At 37.0% G+C, this 21,003-nt stretch overlaps 1 protein-coding gene across 1 annotated transcript in view; it reads left to right on the top strand.

Annotated features, from left to right (window-relative positions):
* The window catches only part of LOC114652868 (solute carrier family 28 member 3-like), a 65,472-nt gene that overhangs the window by 21,488 nt on the left and 22,981 nt on the right, over positions 1–21,003 (top strand). The window contains exons 8-10 of the mRNA XM_051928574.1: positions 5,164–5,244; positions 9,838–9,963; positions 15,929–16,056. Of these exons, the coding sequence (XP_051784534.1) occupies positions 5,164–5,244; positions 9,838–9,963; positions 15,929–16,056 (335 nt within the window). The remainder of the gene's footprint in view (positions 1–5,163; positions 5,245–9,837; positions 9,964–15,928; positions 16,057–21,003) is intronic.

The following is a 21,003-nucleotide window of genomic DNA, read 5'->3' on the forward strand; positions in this document are numbered from 1 at the left end:
ATACATTTCAATTTACCTTGTAAGGTTTTTTTTCGTTTGTTTTAGTATAGTGTAATCTGCAAAAGAATTAACTTTGATGAAATACCTATCTGTCTGAATATATGCTATTTGAATAGTTCAAGTTATGTTAAAACACATCAACAAAACCCACACTTTTCTGAGTGTTTTCACATTTCGTGAGTACTGTTTTTGTTATATGTTATATGACAATGTCCGTTCTTTTTTACTATTAGATACTTTTACAAGAATGTTCATGGCAAATGCTTTATGTTTATGTTAGCTTCTTTGAGACTTTATGTTTGTGCTTTATTATAAATTAAAATTTCAGTGATATTTCATTAGACAATAAGTTTATTTATAATAATATATTCATACATATCATGCAATAGCTATAATTCATCACAAAATTTTACTAAAAGTGAAAATTGGGATTTTTTTTGTCTTGATTTCAGTCTGAACAAAAGCTGAAACTTCAATTATAATTTAACTAGGGGGCTCCGCCCCCTGCTCACTTCGCTCGCCAACCCCTGGTGTTGGGAATGAGAAAGAGCGTGATGTATGAATGAGATATAGAATAGTGTGAAGGTGTAGATGATGCAGTAATATAATGACTTGGGTAGTTATGTTTTCCACATTAATATTTTTTGGACATAATATAGTGCGTTGTGTTAAAAGGGGCATTTGGTCAAATGAGATTGCTGTTCCAAATCTGTCTGTAACTAAGTCGGCGCAGATAAAGGCTTGAGGAATTGTAATAATATCTGGGTGAAGTCCATCTGTATTGGTGAGTGTACCATCTCCCAGTTGTAATAACCAATTGTTATGATCTGGATGTGGACATCGCATGTTATGTACTAACTGTATCTTTTGAAAGCAATGCCAATTGTCTGCGTATTGTAAGGTGCACTGAACAATAGCTGAGCGCATGGAATGTGGAACAATAGCTACGCACTGTCTAAAATCTCCTCGTAATAAAAGTACCTTTCCTCCAAAGGGAAGATCATTATTCATAAACGTTTGTAGAAGTTTATGAATGGTGTGGAGTAAGTGAGTGGATGCCATTGTACATTCATCAATAATTAACAGTTTTGCAAGACGGATGTCATGTGCAGTGCCACTGTTAATGTTCATAGTGGATATCGATTTGTAGGATCTAATGCAGTTCATAAAGATTTCACTTTCAGGTACATCGTTAGTTAGAAGCTTCTGTAGATATTCAGGATATGAATGTAAAGGAGGCAGTCTAATTTGACCGTTTTGATAACAACGTGTAAATTCATTACTTGTATTGCCAGTTGTTTCTTCAGGGAAGTTAAGTGAATGACAATGATTGCAAATGACATTCATTAATCTCAATGAATTTTCCTGAATAGTGGACTCATTATTGAATGCGTTGTCAGCTAACTGGCGCAATCGTTTAGCAGGTGTCTGTCGCTGATCTTTCCTCGCTGCCGTTTCTGTATGTCTGAGACGGGAGGTGTTTCGTTTTGAAGCCGTGCCTGTTTCGATGCAGAACTGTGAGACGCGCGCTGCATGCGTCCATGTTCAGTGTGTCTGTCCATTTGGGTTCGTTTCTGTAACTGTGTTAGTTGAGCTTTGCGTTTTTGGAGCCGAGACATTTTTTCTTCCAGAGTTTCAGAAGCGCGTTGGAGCCGACGTGTATTGTTTTTTTTTATGCGGGTTCGTGTGTTTGGTCCCGTTACTCAAGCCGTATCGGTTTGTACCCGTGATCGTGAATTCATGAATTGTTTGTTCTTCAGCGTTAGAAATATGGATAAGTAATAAGGAGGATCGCACTCACTGTTAATATGGAGCCTTTTCTGCGGTTGAACGGTTAATAGTGCCTCATTGTAATGAGATCCACCTATGCTGCATAGTGTGAACGTGTTGAGATGACGTATGTTTAATACGGACGGTTCATTTAGAAATGAGGCTTTGTGTGTAGATCTGTGCATATTTGCGTTGTTGATTTGTTTCAGGGTGTACTGTTCCAATGCGATGCAATATTTGTCTACATATGCGAAAGCAGTATGGGCCATTGCCTTTTGGTGGCTTGATATTTACTCCGGTAGATGCAAAAGCAAATGAACTATTGTAGGATCTAATGCAGTTCATAAAGTTTTTACTTTCAGGTACATCGTTAGTTAGAAGCTTCTGTAGATATTCAGGATATGAATGTAAAGGAGGCAGTCTAATCTGACCCTTTTGACAACAACGTGTAAATTCATTACTTGTATTGCCAGTTGTTTCTTCAGGGAAGTTAAGTGAATGACAATGATTGCAAATGACATTCATTAATCCCAATGAATTTTCCTCAATAGTGGACTCATTATCGAACGCGTTGTCAGCTAAGTGGCGCAATCGTTTAGCAGGTGTCTGCGGACGGTTCCTTTAGAAATGGGGCTTTGGGTGTCACTTCTTATTGATGTTAGTGTGTTTGTGGGTCTGAATCGTCGTTGTTGTGAACGTTTCGTGTGCCATGTCCGTAGTCTGTCCCGTTTCGTCTCTAATGGGCTTGGTGTGGCGGTCACGGCTTCTTTTTTTTGGTGTGGTAGGAGCTTGTTGAATCCTACTCTTTGTGTGCGTCCCGTTTCGTGTGCAATGGGATTCGTGAGGCGCTGTGTGCTTTGCCGGCGTGTGGGGGGGGGCATGTTGCTTGGAGGGGGTGGTGGGATTGGTGGGTCGCGAGCGTCTTCTTTCTTTTTGTGTGCCAGGGGCTTGTTGAATCCTCCTCTTTGTGTGTGTCCCGTCCGTTGCTTGTAGGGGGGGGGGGGGGGGGGTGCTTGGGGGTGGGTGTGGGATTCGTGGGGCGCGAGCGGCTTCTTTTTTTTTGTGTGCTAGTTTTGTTTGCAATGGCTTTCGTGCGGCGCTGTGTGCGTCGCCTGCGTTTGACTCCTTTTTTGTGTGCTGACTCCTTTTTTCTGTGGTCGCGGCGCCTCATTTCTTTGACTCCTTTTTTCTGTGCTCACTCCTTTTTTCTGTGGTCGCGGCCGCCTCTCGTGGCGCCTCATTTCTTGGGGCGCCTGCGCACTACGTCTTTTTGCGGCTACGGCCCATGGCCGGATGTCCCTGCGTCCATCCGGTTTAGCATTCTCGGTTAGTAATATGGATGTTAAAAATGTTGCACTAGTCTATAGAATGAATTCAGTATTATGTTGATGAAGAGGTGCAACGTTCCATTCCCAAACTAGAGAGCTGCTGAAAATGGACAGATGGTTTTACAGTAGACATGAGTGTTCCCTAAAAAAGCTTTGACATATCCCACATGTGGCATGTTGCAAAACACATTCTCTGCTTAGTTATCTAACTAATGGAAAGTGTTGCCTAGAGACTTTCCTTTTTAAAAAATTAAAGAATGCCCGAAAGATGTTTCATTGTCATGGAGACAGGGAGACTGCAACCTGGACAAATTGGTATGACACAATAGCCACATCCTCTTTAGTCTTCTCTCTATAAAATGGCTCATATCATACTTTAAAAGGGCACAGCATTTAAATCAGGCATTTGAAAGTAATATTCAGTATTCAATTAGCAAAAACATAAAAGTGTACCATAACATATGGGAATACTGTTAAAATTCACCTCTTAATTAGTGGGTGTTGATTTCATTTTAGGAAATTAAAAGCACAAAATTCAGCAGACCCAATGCTTCCATGAAAAATGAATTTATTTTTAGTCTCAAGTAAACAGCTAGTGGGAAAAGTCTTGCATTTTACCTGCAGAGTCAATCTCTGCAGAATTAATTGAAAGACAAGAACCAACAGTAAATAAGGTGCCAGTCCACAGACATTTGACTGACCAATTAATCTAAGGAAACTCCAAAAGAGCACACATGAGCACAAGGCTGAAAAATCAAACTCTACACAGGCAGTAACTGGTCTTGGAACTGGCCAAGGTCCCTGGAGCTTCCCTAACCACTGTGTCCCACTGTGACTAATAAGATATTACTATACCAAATCAAGCAAGAAAAAACTACATTTAAACATTATTGTTGTCACATAGTCAGCCCATCCTTCCATTTCAGACACTACTAATGTAGTTCATTAATAGTTTTAAAATGTAGTTCAAAACTTCATTGGTCCTGTAAGCCAGAAACCATCCCAGTAATATCAGTACTGTTCTGACTCCACTGAAAAAAGGACAGAGATAGACCAGGAGGTAAATAATTAGTCAGAAAGCAAAACAAAGTAAAGAACCAGGGAACTTATAATAAAAATTAAGTCAGGAACAAAGCTGAGGTCGAAATGGTAAAGAAAACATGATATATCTTAGTACAAGTCTTTAAGAATACATCCACAATCTTGGATAAAGAATCTATCATGATATGGGTTTATATGCTGATTGCAATGATGATGTAAACAGACATGACTCCTGCAGGCTTGCCGTCAATACCCTGACTCACATCTTTGCAACAGTCCTCAAAAATGGCAGCGCAGGAGAGAAAGAAAATCTTTGAGGTGCTAAACATAACAAAAAGTATAGAATACATGAATAACTGATTTTTAAATATTGTGAAAGAACAGAAATAGTAAAGTACCAAGGCAGATCTAGCTATGATGTAGCAATTAAACAGTCACCATTTTAATGTAATGTTTTCTGTTTTGAGTGTAGTGCCCATATATTATAAAGTTAGCCATCATTTCACTCAGTTTACGCAATCCACAATAAGATTAACACTTGCTGATGTGGAATGGTGGTGTAGCTGTATGTACTGTAGCTGAGGAATTGGATTACATCGTAAGAAAACAATAAATTTAAAAGTTATTTCTAAATTGCATTGGGGCCTTGTCAACATGTCTTATACTCATCCTAGAGAACAATCCACAACCTAGTAATATGAAATTGTAAATTCATTTTGATTTGTAGGATTATATTGATTTGCATGATTATGACATAAATTAAATAATGAATTTATATTTTTGGAAAATTAAATTGTAAGTGTGACAAATGTTTGCCTTATACTGATTTCTTCTGCCTTAACAAAATTAAACTGTTTTGTCAATTGTTGGACTTTGCACAACTCCAGGCAGAAAGAAAAACTGGTTAAATTAAAATAAAGTCACCATGAGTATTAACTGCCAATGTATACCTTGCCATACAGGCATGCGAATATATCACATTGACAATGGCAAAATCTGTTATTTGATTACTTTTTATCTTCAGGTTGGATGGGTAATGCAGATAGTCATGGCAACATCTCCGACTGAATCTGTGACTGCAGCTGGAAATATATTCATTGGCCAGGTAAAAAAATAAATAAATAAATGTCCGACGGGTTAGTGATTAGTTCATTTTACTTGTAGCTTGGTGTGTGAGGCTATTATCTAAATAGCCCACTAGTCAGACCTAACAACTATCCCTTTAACAATCTGATCATGGTTTGTTATATAGTCACCAGTGTAGTTTTGACATTAATGAACTCTAGGATTAATGTCTGTAAACATTTTTTCCTATAGAATCTTAAAACCACTTTCAATTTGGTTCACATCCACCAGATAAATAATCAGATTTAATCAGAAGTATATAAGAAATAAAAAATATTAACCAGAATAGGCCACTCAGTCCAGCACACATATTCAATAACTATTCACCTATCTTATGCAGAATTCCATTAAGATGAAATTTGAAAGTCCCCAAAATGCTACTATCTTCTAAACTACTTGGTAACTTATTCTAAATATCTGTGATTCTCTGTGTTAATAAAAACTTCCTTACATTTACTGTATGTGAAATTTACCCTTTTTCAAGTTAAGAACTCATTTTAAACTAATGGCTGTCATATTCACTCCCTTCACAATTTTGAACACTTCTATTATACTTTCTCTTAACCACTGCATGCATAAACTGAAAATGTTAAACTTTCAATCCTTCCTCATAGCTTACAACCCACATTCTTAAAATAAGACTGCTAACCATTCTTTGGACTTCCTTCAATGCAGCCAACCCAACCTGAACACACTACTTGAGATGAGGCATTACTTGATATTCTGTTGACTTCTACTTAATCCTCACAATGCAGTAGAATATGCACAAATTCAATCCGAGCTGAATTGTCAATCTCTTATATACATCAACTTCAAAGAACAGAGGGTTGGAGGGGTGGCTTGGTGGTAAAATACATGCAGTATTGTGGAAAATTAAAGTGATGCCTTGGGGTGGCGCTGTTCTCTGGCTTGCAAAGCAGAAACAGGGAAGTGCCACTACAGCATACCAGCCCACTTCAAACTGTGGGTACAACACAAGCCAGGAGTGATGGCTTACTTTGCTCAGTTAAAATGCTTGCACATCTCAGTAAAGGGATGCCACACACACAGAACATCGAGGAGATAAACATTGTACATAGTTTACAATATTTATTTTCACCTGTTCCTGTCTCTACAATGCCTAAAATGTTCAGTTCATTGCAATGACCATGTAAATACGCAACCTGTAAATGTCAAAGCTGTGTGTAATATGTTAAAGGAAACTTTGATGCACTTATGTTGCTTTTGATATAAGCCCTACAAAACTTTGTAATGGTACAAGATTACAAATCAAAGCCTTAGATGCAAATCTGATTGAAGCTACCAGTTTTACAGGATCTGCTACAGGATAAAGTTGTTCCTACTAATTGAATTTGAATTCAATAGAATACAGTTTTCTCTAAAATGTTTGTTTGCAGTGACCATCAATAAAAGCCAAGTCACTAGGAAAAGCAATAATTGATCCACCACAGGATTGTTTTATTCATGTGTAAATTATATGTAGCATGTTTAAGAGTAAGGAGATCCAGGAAACTAATAATACTAATCCCAGGGAAGAAAAAAAAAACAAATAAGGAAAGTACTACGGTACTTACATAGTACTTCTGATACATGTAATTAATCTTAGCATTATAACTGAGGCCTATTGTCTTAGGAAATTTTCACTAATATCTAAAACCTTTACTTTCTATGTATAACATTTTGCATTTTGGTGCTATAGAAGGTTATGTGGTGCTCACAAAACCACAGATGGGACCTCTGTTTGTAAAATTTGCTATCTCAAACTTGCTTTCAAACTTACCTGATGGGACATGGTATATTTTGTTTTTCTGGAAATCAGTACTATCTCATGCTCTTGGCTATTTGCTTTACTGTTTAGCTTCTCATCGCAGAGTGCTGGCCCTTTTGGCCAAAAACTATTTATAATGAATTCTGCTCAGGTCCATCTGTAATGATTCTGTTAAGTGTAGGGTATCTGCTCTTTCACCTACTTTAGTGTCATTTACAAACTTTAGCACCATGTTAGTTAAATTTTTTTAGCAAGATTTACATAGATTAAAAGCGCAATGGCTTCAGCACTCATCCCTTTGGAGCACATTTTTTATGGTTCTTCACACCGTTTATTTTCTCAGTTTCAACCAATTTTGTATCTATCTATAAACAAAAATACTGTTAAAAATTCTGTATATATACAAATGCAAGTCCATCCATCCATTTTCCAACCCACTGAATCTGAACACAGGGTCACGGGGGTCTGCTGGAGCCAATCCCAGCCAACACAGGGCACAAGGCAGGAACCAATCCTGGGCAGGGTGCCAACCCACCGCAGGACACACACAAACACACCCACACACCAAGCACACACTAGGGCCAATTTAGAATCGCCAATCCACCTAACCTGCATGTCTTTGGACTGTGGGAGGAAACCGGAGCGCCCGGAGGAAACCCACACAGACACAGGGAGAACATGCAAACTCCACGCAGGGAGGACCCGGGAAGTGAACCCAAATGCAAGTCAACATAAATAAATGAATCAACCAAATATACAATAATAATAATAGATTCCCTTGAGTTAGCATAACCTGCAATGTAGCAGTACCATGTTCATGGTTGGTTTCTATTTAGTACCTGATAATAGGTTCTTGCACCATAGTAGAAAATAGATAGTTAATAAAATAGAGAAACAGCAATTTACAATATCTGTAGAACATACTTAAAGGCCTACAACACCCACAACAGTACTACACCTGGCCACGACAGGTGTTCCCCACCTTAGTTTGGGAAAATTCTCTTCAGCAAACGATAACAGAGAGCCAGCTCTGACTTGTTGTCAGGTTTTATGCTTAAAAAGTCACTGACGATTTGCTGCATTCATGTACTGTGAGAATTTTCCAAGTTACCACTTGCGATATTTTACCTTCCCATATTGTTTTGTATGTATGAATTGCTAGTCAGCAGTTTAGAAGAAAAAGCAAGATTACTGCTTATCTGTTTGCTTGATCAAAACAAAAAACAATTTAAGACTATCTTCTTATGAAAATGAAAAGCAACTAAACTGAATAAGTAGGTAATAAGCAGAATAAGCGCTGCTGCCTCACAGTTAGGAGACCCGGGTTCGCTTCCTGGGTCCTCCCTGTGTGGAGTTTACATGTTCTCCCCGTGTCTGTGTGGGTTTCCTCCGGGTGCTCCGGTTTCCTCTCACAGTCCAACGACATGCAGGTTAGGTGGATTGGCGATCATAAATTGTCTCTAGTGTGTGCTTGGTGTGTGTGTGTGTGTGTCCTGCGGTGGGCTGGCGCCCTGCCCGGGGTTTGCTTCCTGCCTTGCGCCCTGTGTTGGCTGGGACCCTGTGTTAGGATATAGCGGGTTAGATAATTGGCAAGATCAGAAAAGCTAAAAAACTGTAGTGTGCAGGGGAACGTAGCATCTTTTTCTGTTTTCCTAGTTCATCACTCTATAGAATTATCCTTTGTTGGTCTTTGCTACACTAGTTATTTAATTGAGTGCAATACTTCAATAATACTTTGAGAATATGTTACCTAGATAGACATTTCTTGGCTGTAAACCCGTAATCTTAAGTTGTTATGCAGAAGAGGAAAGTGAATTGGCCCAGCCTGTTAACGTAAAATCTAATATACTCTATCACTCTCAGAATTACTATATCTTTTGTCAAACTGTCAAAGTAGTGTGAAGTTAGCCTCACATTAAATATTTATTTTTCATTCCATTGAAGCTTCTCCAAACCTAAAATAGTTTAGCATTTAAAACAATTTGTTGGAAAAAGAAAAAAAAATGTAAATTTTGTTACTCACATACTCATACAATTTTTAATCTGCTTTTTCAATTACAGTTCATAGATTCATTCTGCTGAGTGTCAATAATGGAAACTCTTGTTTAGTGCTGTAATAGTGTGAGTGTGTTTTCAAAGCAAATAGTGATTCCCTTGATATAAGTAGAGAAGTGCCAGCCTGCTACTGTATATTGGAAAACACATCGTAGTCAGATACATTGCTTCATTGCTGCAGTGCGTCCAAATAATTATGAGCTTTGTTTTCATAACTTTATTGAAAAACTGTTTTCTAGATCTGAAACATGGGGTAGAATATGACATACAGTAGAGGCATCAAATTTAAATCCAGGTTTTCGTTTCAGCCACTTTCGTAATTTGTCACCATTTACTGCTGCTAATCAAAGAGATTTCGTTTGGCTTAATTTTAATTGACTTGCTTTTTAAAATTAAGAACCTTTTATTGTTTCTTTTTCCTTAACAAGCAGCCCAAGCTCAGTTCCTGCAGGGCCGCCATTTTCACTCAAATCCATTTCTTAATTAGAAGGCAATTCTTATTTTTAATCAAAGTTGTTACTTAATTTTCTGTCTTGCCAAAACTGGGCATTTAAAAAACTGCTAATTTTTCTTTCATTCTGAGAGCACCATCCAAATGTTTGATGGGGCAGAGCACATTACCTGTTAATCCTTATTTTTCACCAATTTTCTACTAATGACACAGCAAGACTTCTACATTTAGAATATTCATTTTATAAACTTATTTTGTATCATAATATCTGCAATTTAAAATACCTTTTATTTTAACAGAGTGAAGCTCCTCTTATCATTCGTCCCTATTTACAACAACTTACAAAATCTGAGATCCATGCTGTGATGACAGGAGGGTTTGCAACTATAGCTGGCAGTGTGCTGGGAGCTTATATTCAGGCTGGGGTAAGAAAAAGATACATTTTAAATATTTTCTAGACCAAAGTAAAAACTGAAGTGATAATAATCACGTCAGTCTTTTTGTAAGAAGGTAGCATTCAAATTCATTTTGTACTATTCATTCTGCTCATACTTTCTACTCTACTTTTTCCAGCTGCCACTTTTTGTCTATTTTGTTACTGTTCAGGAATACCAGTTACTTCCCGCTTACAAATTAAAGTAAAAACTTCATTACCTTAACAACATTTTCATGCATGGAATTTGATTTGGTGAACTCCATACAAATAAAATAATGACACAAACATACAAAACAAGGACAACAGTTACCATCATTCATCAACAGCTTACACATAATCATTTAGAACAAAACACGTTTAGAAAGTCGTCAAATTAGTGCCAAAGACTATTAAGTTCAAGATGTTAAGTTGCAAGAATTCCATTGTATTGTATACATGACAGTAATTTTGAAAGTGGACTTAGTCTGTGCATCTCACTTCTTGTGGAAACTTAGCTTTATGAACTTCTCATCTTGACTGACTGAAGCTGTTTATGAAACAGTCAGAGAGTGAAAGAAGTGGTTAAGACACAATATGTAAGAAAAGAGCATAACAGCTTTAAATTTTAGTCTGCAAAAGTGGAGTGAATCCACAGTGAGAAAGTGGCAACCAACCTTTTTAGAAGCAGAGCAAATGCCTCTCTCCAGTTTCTTCTGTTCTTAATGGAAACATTGCCAATACCAAACTGTGACAGAGAAGGCCAAAATATTTTCAATAATGGATCTGTGTAATACGTCCGTTAGTTTTGTGACAAGCTTCTTCATCTGTCATAGAAAGGTGAGCCTCTAGTGAGCTTTCTTGAGCTTAAGGTGAATGCAACTGTAGAACTAGAGTGCTGAAAATCCCTCCTACTGTTTTAATCCCTTAGATAATTTTGATCAATTCTTTTCTCTTTAAATAAATAATTCCCATTATTATTTTTTATTGTTTTGCTGTTGATGTCATCACATGCCATTTTAGTTTGGCTTTCTTTCTATGGTTTTCTTGTTGTTAGTAACGTTTGTCATCACATGTTGGCAACAATGTTGCATGTGATATCTTAAATATCAGATAGCATTTAAGGTAAGAGGACATCACGGTAAGGTGATCTTCCAAGTTTCTTTATATTTTGAAACACAAATCACTGTTAATTATTTAGGGAAATAAATTTAAGACAGCAAAGACTTCTTCTTTGTTAAATCAGCATTCATGTTTTGCTTTCTATTTTGTGTTTAGGTGAAAGAGATCTTTGACATCCTAGTTTTAACCTCAGTCTGACTATTCTTTCAGTACCTACATTTTCTAATCCACGCTGCTAAAATTAGTCCTTTATGATGAGCTTTTACCAGTGGTGGGCCGTCAGGGCCTGCAAGGCCTTCTCTGCTGGCCTAAAAAAATATCTGAATCACAAACTGATGTTAATTATATTTTGTCCATGAATACTTATTAAATAATTCCAAATAGTCTGTCCGCTTCCTTTCATAGCTTTTCCGATGGTTATGCTGCTTCCAGACATGTATTTTCGTATTAAAGCATTTAACCAATCACATTTCAGCCATCATTTGTTGCCAGGCAGGGTCAAAGTCAATGAAGTCTGCCTGGAGGCCTTCACAATCCGTTCTGCCTGCCCTCTAACACAAAATAAATGTTGATTAAACTGTTGCTTCAACCAATCAGATTTTGAGTTGGTGTTACTAGGGCCCTCTAGCAGGCGTACGGCAACGTCACCTTATTCAGACCCGTTGATTGGATAGGATGGTGTAAGTATGCCATTGATGATTTTGCAGGAAAATCTCCCACTGATCTCCTTGACTTCCTTCATCAGAAAAATCTGAATGAGAGCATGGGGCAGCTGTACACATTGGTATGTTTGGCGGTGACCATTCCCGTGTCCACTGCTTCTGTCGAGCGGACATTTTCAGCCCTAAAGCGAATTAAAACTTATGCCAGAAATACGACAGGGCAGGTTCGACTTTCAGCATTAGCTTCGATGGCGATAGAAAGGGACTTCGTGATGGAACTGAAGCGCACGGATAATCTGTACGACAGAGTAATTGAACTGTTTTTGAGGAAAGAGAGGAGGATGGATTTTGTTTATAAATAATCCGAATTTTTGGTGAGTAAAATGTTGCGATTTTCCTAAATAATATTGCAAGTTTATGAGTTATTATTGATGTTTTTTATGTGTGTCGCGGCTGTAGCTGCTGTAGAAAGGAACTTGTTCACCCCTGGTTTGTCTATTCAATAAAGGCATTTATTGTGGCTACAGGAGTTATCTATCTGCGATGCAACGGCTCTTTATACTGTATTTCTGCATATTAAGATGGTTTTTATAACCATAAATTAGTTTTTGAGGGGCAGGTTGATTCAGACGGAGCACTACTGAAGGCCTAGGTGTGAAATGCACAGTCCGCCACTGGCTTTTACACATCTGTGCCCATTTTTATCAAATATCTCAGAATTACTAGGAATTATCTATTTAGGTAAGACATGAGAAGCATTTTTAAAGCATCCTACACTTACTCCCAGCTAGGTGTAGGAGTTCACATTAGAGAATAAATGACATCACAATTTTATGGCACCCCGAGCCACAGAGTGGTACTCATAATGGAGCTTTTGTGGCAGACCGCTGGGGGTGGTACCCAGCCAGGACGCCCGAGAGGACCGGAGGAGGGCTTGCGCCTCCTCCAAACCACGAGGGGGTGACTGCCCTGGGGGCCACGGGTACAGAGCTGGGAAGCTCGACCCTGTAGGGGCCCGTGGTCACCGCCAGGGGGCACCCCAATGCCAGTAGGACCCTGGACCTCAACACTTCCACCACACCTGGAAGTGCTGGGGGGAAGAAAAGAGGGGACACCCGGAGTGCTTCCGGGAATACAGCCACGCACTTCCACCACACTGGGGCGTGTTAGTGGGAGATTGCCGGGGACACACCTGGAGCACATCCGGGTGCTTATTTAAAGGGGCCGCCTCCCTTCAGAGGATGACTTCAGTTGGGTGGAAGAAGGATGAGGTCTCTGGAGGAGAGAAGGAGGTGGTCAGAAGACAGAGAGAGAGAAGGCATTTCTTATTGGTCTGGACTCTGAGGTATTGGGGTTTGTGAGTACTGAGTATTGTAATGATGGAAAGCCTCAATAAATGTGTGTGGGGTAACTCTAACATGTCTGCCTGTCTGTGTCCGGGTCATATTCCACACTTTGTAGTTTTCTGATACTAAAGCTAAGGGTTCTCCACAAAGATAATAATAGAATATTTAAAGGGATGGGATTACATTCAAATTAAAGTTTTATGCCACTCTGATGAAGTACCCTAGAGAAATGCATTGAACCAGCCCATTTACAACAACATCAAGAATTATACTGTAATAAGCACAACGTTGGAAAGACAGAGACACACACACCAACTGAGAGTTAAGCCCAATAATGGGCATGTTTATTTAACAATAAATGATCAACAGCCAGACTGTCAGAAGAATCACCTTCCTGCTGTTATATCTATGGGAAACACCTTGTAAAGTAACAGTTATACTTAAACTAGCCACGGCTACTCTGTGCTCTTAGTGAAGTCATGTTCACTCTTCCAGTGTTCCTGGTCGTCTTCCACAGTCATGTGCTATGTTTCTCTAGTGATTCACCCTTATCTTCTGCAAGGCTCTATTTATCCAAAATCCCAGGAGTCTCCACCTGCCTTCTTGAACCTTCCTGGGCTTATAAGGTGTAACAGGTTTGTTTCAGAGGTTTTCAGAATGCTAAGTTCAGCATACCTGTGTGATATTTTGCTATCAATCACCCACTCATCCAGCCCTGCCTACCTTCAGAGTAATACTACATTACAGCTTGTATCTATGACCACCTGTGTCTTTTACTGTGATGTTACTTGTGATTCACATATGCATGCTCATCCACAAATCTTTATGTGTATGCTAAATTGCATGAATGCAGGTTCCTTTAACATTATCCTACATGGTGTTGTGAATTAATCTGCATTTTACCTCATGTATTATAAGGGCATTCAAAGTTTGGTGCAAAATTCGAGAAATCGTTGGTTGTGAAATACTTATATCATCACTATCGCAATGCTGCTTTTTCCCTGTTTGGAAAAAGAGTAACATTACAAACACTTTCATTTCATCTGGCAGTGTATGGCTTCTTCACATAGATGGAGCAATCACGTAACATACATGCTTCGTTGTGAACATTTTTTCATTTCACTCTAACTGATCTTTTTTTAGAAGTTTATTACTGTCCAGCATTTGCAAAACATTCAGGCTTTCCTGGAAGGTGCATGTCAGTCTTTGCCTGAACACCATCTTCTGAGAGCTCCTAGAGAATTAGGACATTTCACAATCTCCTAAATCCTGGTGAAGTTAGGAGTAGTATCTTAAATTAGTAAAATTATTAAAATGCTTTTATCCCTTCTCCGAAGAGTAGAACCGTATTTGTGTCACTGAGATTTTTGAGCCAGTTAGGAACATTTTACTTACTCTGAGATGTTTGATAAATAAAGTCACTGTTCGCAACATCAAAGAACAGAGGATATTAACACATTGTTAATAACTGTACCTAAGCTGTGATCAAGATTAATGTCAATCTGAAAATTGTTAAACTCATTGTGATTGTGTGGCTGACTCTCCCTGCCAGAGCATCGTGGAGACAGTTGTGTAGACGTGGGACAGGTTTATAAGTGTTTTAGATATAGTGCAAGACCAGTTTATTGCAAAATTTAGAAGCAGAAGGAAATTAATGAAAAATTCATGGTAGATAAATAAAGAGGTAAAAAACAACTATATAAGACATGCAAGGCAAATAATTCCAATGCTGACTGTAGGTCTTGTGTGGGGATGACAGCAACAGCTGAAAAGGTTATTAGAAAAGCTAAAAGGCAGTTAAGAAAGAAGTATTGCATTAAAAATTACCCATAGGAGAAAATAATGGTGAGGGAAGAGGTGAAATGTATTGGAAATGGTAAAGGTGAACTAAAACATAATGATAGTGATATAGAAAATGCTGTAAACTTTCATTTTCCCGAGCTTTACACATACAAAAATAACCTCCCAACAGTAACATTGGTTACTAGGGAGATATTTACTAATTTGGAAATTGTAGCAAGAGAAGTGCTGCCTACATTAAATAGGTTGGATTTCAAACAAAGTTCAAGAACCAGATACTTTAACTTTTATCCACAAGTGCTTAAGGAGGCTAGTGAGTACATATATAAACCCAAGACACATATGTTTTGAAATCAAAACATGTCAGCCTTTTTTCAGAATTAAAACAATATTTTAATCCAACATATTTTCGATACACAATTAATCACTTTCAGGAAAAATAATTCAAAATGAAAAATTCAATCCCACACCCACCCTTTCACTAATACATTGACAATAAGCAGGTGTGTGCAGAGAATAGTTAATGAATATCCGATTTGTCAGTTCTTTTAAATATCTTTTTCCATAATCATTTTACATGGAGGTGAAGCCTACTTTGCCAAATTCAAAACTTAAAGTAGCCTAATATGCATCTATTTCAAATATGGCAAGAATACATGGCAGATATGACAAGTCCACATAAGGACACTGACCCACCCTGATCCCTTCACCTGTTAGCAGTCGTGATAATCACTTAACCTGCCTGTGCTCCAAATGTAGAAGTAACAGATGTGTGATAAAACTGTCTTATACCCTTATGGGACAAATGTTTCTTTGGATAACAGCATTAATTATGAAAAAGTAAATATTTGTTAATTTATTGTAATATAAGTCATATTACTTATTACAACGGTTCTCTTTTTTTGGTTCTGCATTAGCATACTGGGCATTTAAATGGAACTATGCTTAATTAGAGTTAAATTATACTTAACAGTCTATTATAGTAGCCAAATACACTATTATTTCTTTAGATAAAAATGTTCAATAATAATAATTATTATACTAATAGGTACCGGCTTCTCACTTACTGACGGCATCAGTTATGTCAGCTCCTGCATCACTTGCTGTTGCAAAACTGTTCTGGCCTGAGACAGACACACCAAAAATAACAAGAAAGGGATTCAAAATGGAAAAGAGGTAAGAATCATAAACATTGTTTGTTGTAATTAAGTAAAAAACAGGAAAATGTATGATGATTGAAAGCTTGAATCATTAATATAAATCTGAACATTTTACTGTAAATTTACAGTTAAAATTCAATTCCGAGCTTCTTAGCTCAGCAATTGCAGAAATTATTACTTACTCTACTATAGGCATTTTGATAAATGAATCATACTGTAATCTACAGCACCTTTCAGTTGAACACTATAAAGGCGCATTGTAAAGCAAATAACAATACTGTAGTTGAAGAAAAGTCAAAACAGGCAATTTAAAGGCATATAAGAGTGGTAAATAATTTATGTATTATAGAACATTATAAGAAGTATATTTACAGACTGGAAAAACGGATTGTTAGTAGACACTAGCTTTATCAAACTAATTTGGATAGCAATAGTGGCTACAAGACAGGAATCATTGCACCATTTGACCAAATTATAAATGTACTGTAGATATTGAAGTCTTAAAAAAGATCATCGATTGACATTCTAGACCCCCATATTGACATCCATAAATAAAATGGTTAATTATCATTCAGTTTTTATGTCAAACTTTTAATGCGAGAGCTTGCATAAAATATATTTTGAAACAACAAAGAGAAAATTTAGAATTGATAGCATACATTTTATTTTTCAGAATCTAAATTTACTGAAAATTAAGTGATTCAATCATAACCATCCTCCTTTAAAGTCAAAGCATTGTATCAGAATGATAAATTTGATTTTTTCACACATGTCCTGAAATGATTATGCATAATAATATCATTATCTATTATTATTTTTATATTAAACTTGATTACATATAAGATACTGTTGTAATGCATGCTATATAGATATGTCATTTATTTGCATCACATTATGTAATACTGTATATTTTGTAGTTCTTAACAAAAGCTACTGTAAATGACAAGAGGTATAAAGCAGCTTATCAATATAAGAGAAGTAGAAATATAATATTTAGCATCACCAGGTAAAGATTTTTTTGGTATTTTTCTTCAATAAAAAAAGGTTTGTCCTTTGTAGTCATTTGTGCTTTATCTAATAATAATAATAATTATTATTATTATTATTATTATTATTATTTACATTTATATAGCTGTCTTTTCACTCCTCAAAGCGATTTTGTGAGTGGGGAGCCACTTCCACCACCACTAAGGGCATCAATATTTATTTATATGACATGTTTTCATACAAACAGTGTAGCTCAAAGTGCTTTAAAAAATGAAATAAAAAGAAGTTAATATAAAACATAAACAAGATTAGGCAATATTATACAGTATGCAACAAAGAAAAAGGTAAGGTCAAATGATCAGGAGGACAGAAAAAAAACAAAAAACTCCAGTTAGGCTGGAGAAAAAAAAAATCTGCGGGGGTTAAAGGGCCATTCTACCCAACACAGATGTTCTAAATCAGTCCTTATGGTTTTCAGGCTTCACTTGCAAGTAGAAGATGATGGTGGTCATGTGGACATCTGGGACACCCACCATTCAATAACAACAACAACAACATTTATTTATATTTTCATACAAAGTATGCACCTCAAAGTGCTTTACAAGATGAAGAAAGAAAAAAGAAAGGTCCAATGGCCAAGAGGGCAGACAAAAAATACAAAATCTGCAGGGGTTTCCGAGGCCCTGAGACTGTCCAGCACCCACTAGGCATTCTAGCTTAAATGATCTAAATCAGTCCTCATGGTTTTCAGGCTTCACATGGAAGAATTAGATGATGATGGTCATGTGGACATCTGGCCTTCGATCCATCAATGTAGGGATTGCATGGTGCCTTGATCAGATGGTGGTGGCACAGATTGCCACCACAGAAAAACAGAAAAAGAACAGCAGAGAAAGTAGGGGTTAATACAGATTGTAGAGCCATGACAAAAATGATAATTAAATGCATATATAGAATATCAGCTATAAGAAAGCCATATTAAAATAATGGGGTTTTAGCAATTTTTTAAAATGCTCCACCGTATTAGCCTGGCGAATTTCTATTGGTATTCTATTCCAGATTTTATGTGCACAATAGCAGAAGGCTGCCTCACCACTTCTTTTAAGTTTAGTACTTGGAATTATAAGCAGACACCCATTTGAATATCTAAGGTTATGATTTGGAGTGTAAGGTGAGAGGCATTCCGAAATATAGGATGGAGTGAGATTATTTAAGGCTTTGTAAACCATAAGCACTATTTTAAAGTCAAATCTTTTTTTAAGCATTTAATTGATTTTATTAAAATCAAATAACATTCCATACAAGCAAGTCAAGTTTAACAAAACTAGGTTCGAAACAAATCAACCCCCACCCATGAGAAAGAGAGTTAGGCCAACAGAGTAAAACTTTAAACTAGTAAAAATCAGTAAACAGATAAATGAATAAAAATAAATAGAATAAAAAAGAGAGGAGAGAATCTGCTTCCTCAATTAAAATGCTTATTCTAAAATGTTATTAATTAGATCCTGCCAGGTTTTGAAAACATTTTGTACAAATCCTCTAAGTGAGAATTTGATTTTTTCCAATTTCAGATAATATATAATATCAGTTACCCACTGACTTAAAATAGGCGAGTTAGGATTCTTCCAGTTGAACAAGATAAGTCTAAGTGCCAATAGTGAAGTAAAGGCAATTACAATTTATTTGTCCTTCTCCACTTTAACCCCATCTGGAAGTACACCAAACATAGCTGTTGATGGATTAGGAGGGATTGTGACATCAAGGCTGTCTGATTGGCATTTAAAGATTTTGGTCCAAAATTATGTTAATTTGGAACTTGATTGCAAAGTTCGCAGGTTGGTTCTTGTACTGGAAACATTTTGGACAATTTTAAACGAGAGAGGTGCGCTCGATATATAATTTTAAGTTGAATTGTATGCTTTATGCATATGGAGCTCGAGTGAATTCTGTGCATTGCTACCTTCCACTCCTTTTCTGAGATATTGAGTGAGAGATTCTTTTTCCACTGTACTCTGGGATCTTTGAAAGGGAAGGACTTTAAAATGTTTTTATATATTATGGAAGTGCTGTCTAAGTCTTCAAGACTGATCAATATTTTTTCCGGCATAGAGGTAGGTGGGAGGTGAGGAAAATTTGGCAGGTTTTGTTCAGCAAAGTTTCTAATTTGAAGGTAGTGAAAGAAATGTGTTGCTGGAAAGTTAAATTTGGAGTGTAATTGTTTGTAGGATGCGAAGATGTTGTCTATGTATAGATCTCTAAGTGATTTAATCCAGAATGTTTTCCACACATTAAAAACTATGCACATTTGAGTGGGTGTGATGGTTCTAGTGCAGAGGTGCCACAGATAAAAGATTCTCTATCTTAAAATACTTCCTACATTGGTTCCACATTCTGAGTGAGTGAAGCACAATTGGGTTGTTAATATATTGGTGATGACTTGTACTTATTGGGGTACAAAGCAAGGAATACAAAGAAGTACTGCAGGATTTTATTTTTATTGCAGACCAAGTCTGTGTATGTTCATCTATTTGTGTCCATGTCCATGTTTTTATTATTTGTATGTTTGCTGCCCAGTAATAAAATTGAAAGGTAGTGCCATGCCACCTTCTATCTTTGTAGGGTCTCCCTTTGGATACGTGGATGTTTTGAATTCCAAATAAATGAGGTTATGGTTGAATCTAATTTCTTAAAAATGACTTATTGATGTATATTGGAATGTTTTGAAATAAAAAAGAAGCTTATGAAGGATATTCATTTTGACAATGTTAATTCTTAAGAAACTAAAGCGAGATGAAGGGTAGACCATCTATGCAAGTCTTGCTTAATTTTTTTCATGCACACAGCAAAATTTTGTTGATAAAGAGCTTTATGGTTACTTGTGATGTTTACCCCTAGGTATTTAAACTGATCTATGATGATAAAAGGGAAGGTGTCCAATCTAATATTGTGTTCTTGAGAATTCACTGGAAAGAGCACACTTTTATTCAAATTAATTCTGAGACCAGAAATCTTTTGAAATTCTGTTAGTGCTGTTAGGACTGCAGGTACATTATTTTGTGGATCTGATATATGCAGTACCATATCATCTGCATATAAAGAAATTTTCTGTTCAAGCCCTTCTCTGATAATCCCCTTTATCTCATAAGCATTTTAACAGTGAACTGCCTGTGGCTCAATGGTGATTGCAAAAAGTAGTGGTGACAAGGGGCATCCTTGTCTAGTACCACGTTCTAGTTTGAAGTAGTCAGAATTAATGTTTGTAATACAAACTGAAGTTTCTGGACTGGTATACAGTAGTTTGATCCATGCACAGATGTTCGGGCCAAGCCCAAATTTCTCCAATGTAGTGAAAAGGTAGTTCCATTCAACCATGTCAAATGTTTTTTCTGCCTCCAAAGATGATAATAATATCATCTTTGTAGATGAATATATTACATTAAACAGGTGTCAGAGATTGGAAGCTAAGTGTCTGCCTTTGATAAATCCAGTTTGGTCTTGTGGTATTACTGAAGGAAGCACTTTCTCAATCCTTCTAGCCATTATAATTTTATGTGTTTGGGAATGGATGCAAATACATTTTGGATGAAGTCCCTATCATCCACAATGGGTGCGCAGATATTTATCAGAATCCATTCACAGTTAAATAACTTACCCATGACGATCACGTATCTCCCTTCAGGGTCAGATACTACATCTGATACTACAAATGAGATTGTTCTATGTATAACAATTCCCACACCTCTAGTTTTCTTTGTAAAGCTGGAATGGAATATTTGGCCAGTCCAGTCTCTGTGCAGCTGAAACTGATCCTTGCTTAATAAGTGGGTCTCCTGTAAAAATACTATTTTAGCCTTTAGACCTGTTAGGTGAGAGAATACTTTCTTTCTCTTTAATTTGTGATTCAGACCTTTAACATTCCACCTCACAAAGTTAACTCTTTTGGGCATGGAGACATTGCTTCTGAACTTTTGTTGTC

This window comes from Erpetoichthys calabaricus, chromosome 5 (genome assembly GCF_900747795.2).
Source record: "Erpetoichthys calabaricus chromosome 5, fErpCal1.3, whole genome shotgun sequence".
NCBI classification, from domain to species: Eukaryota; Metazoa; Chordata; class Cladistia; order Polypteriformes; family Polypteridae; genus Erpetoichthys; species Erpetoichthys calabaricus.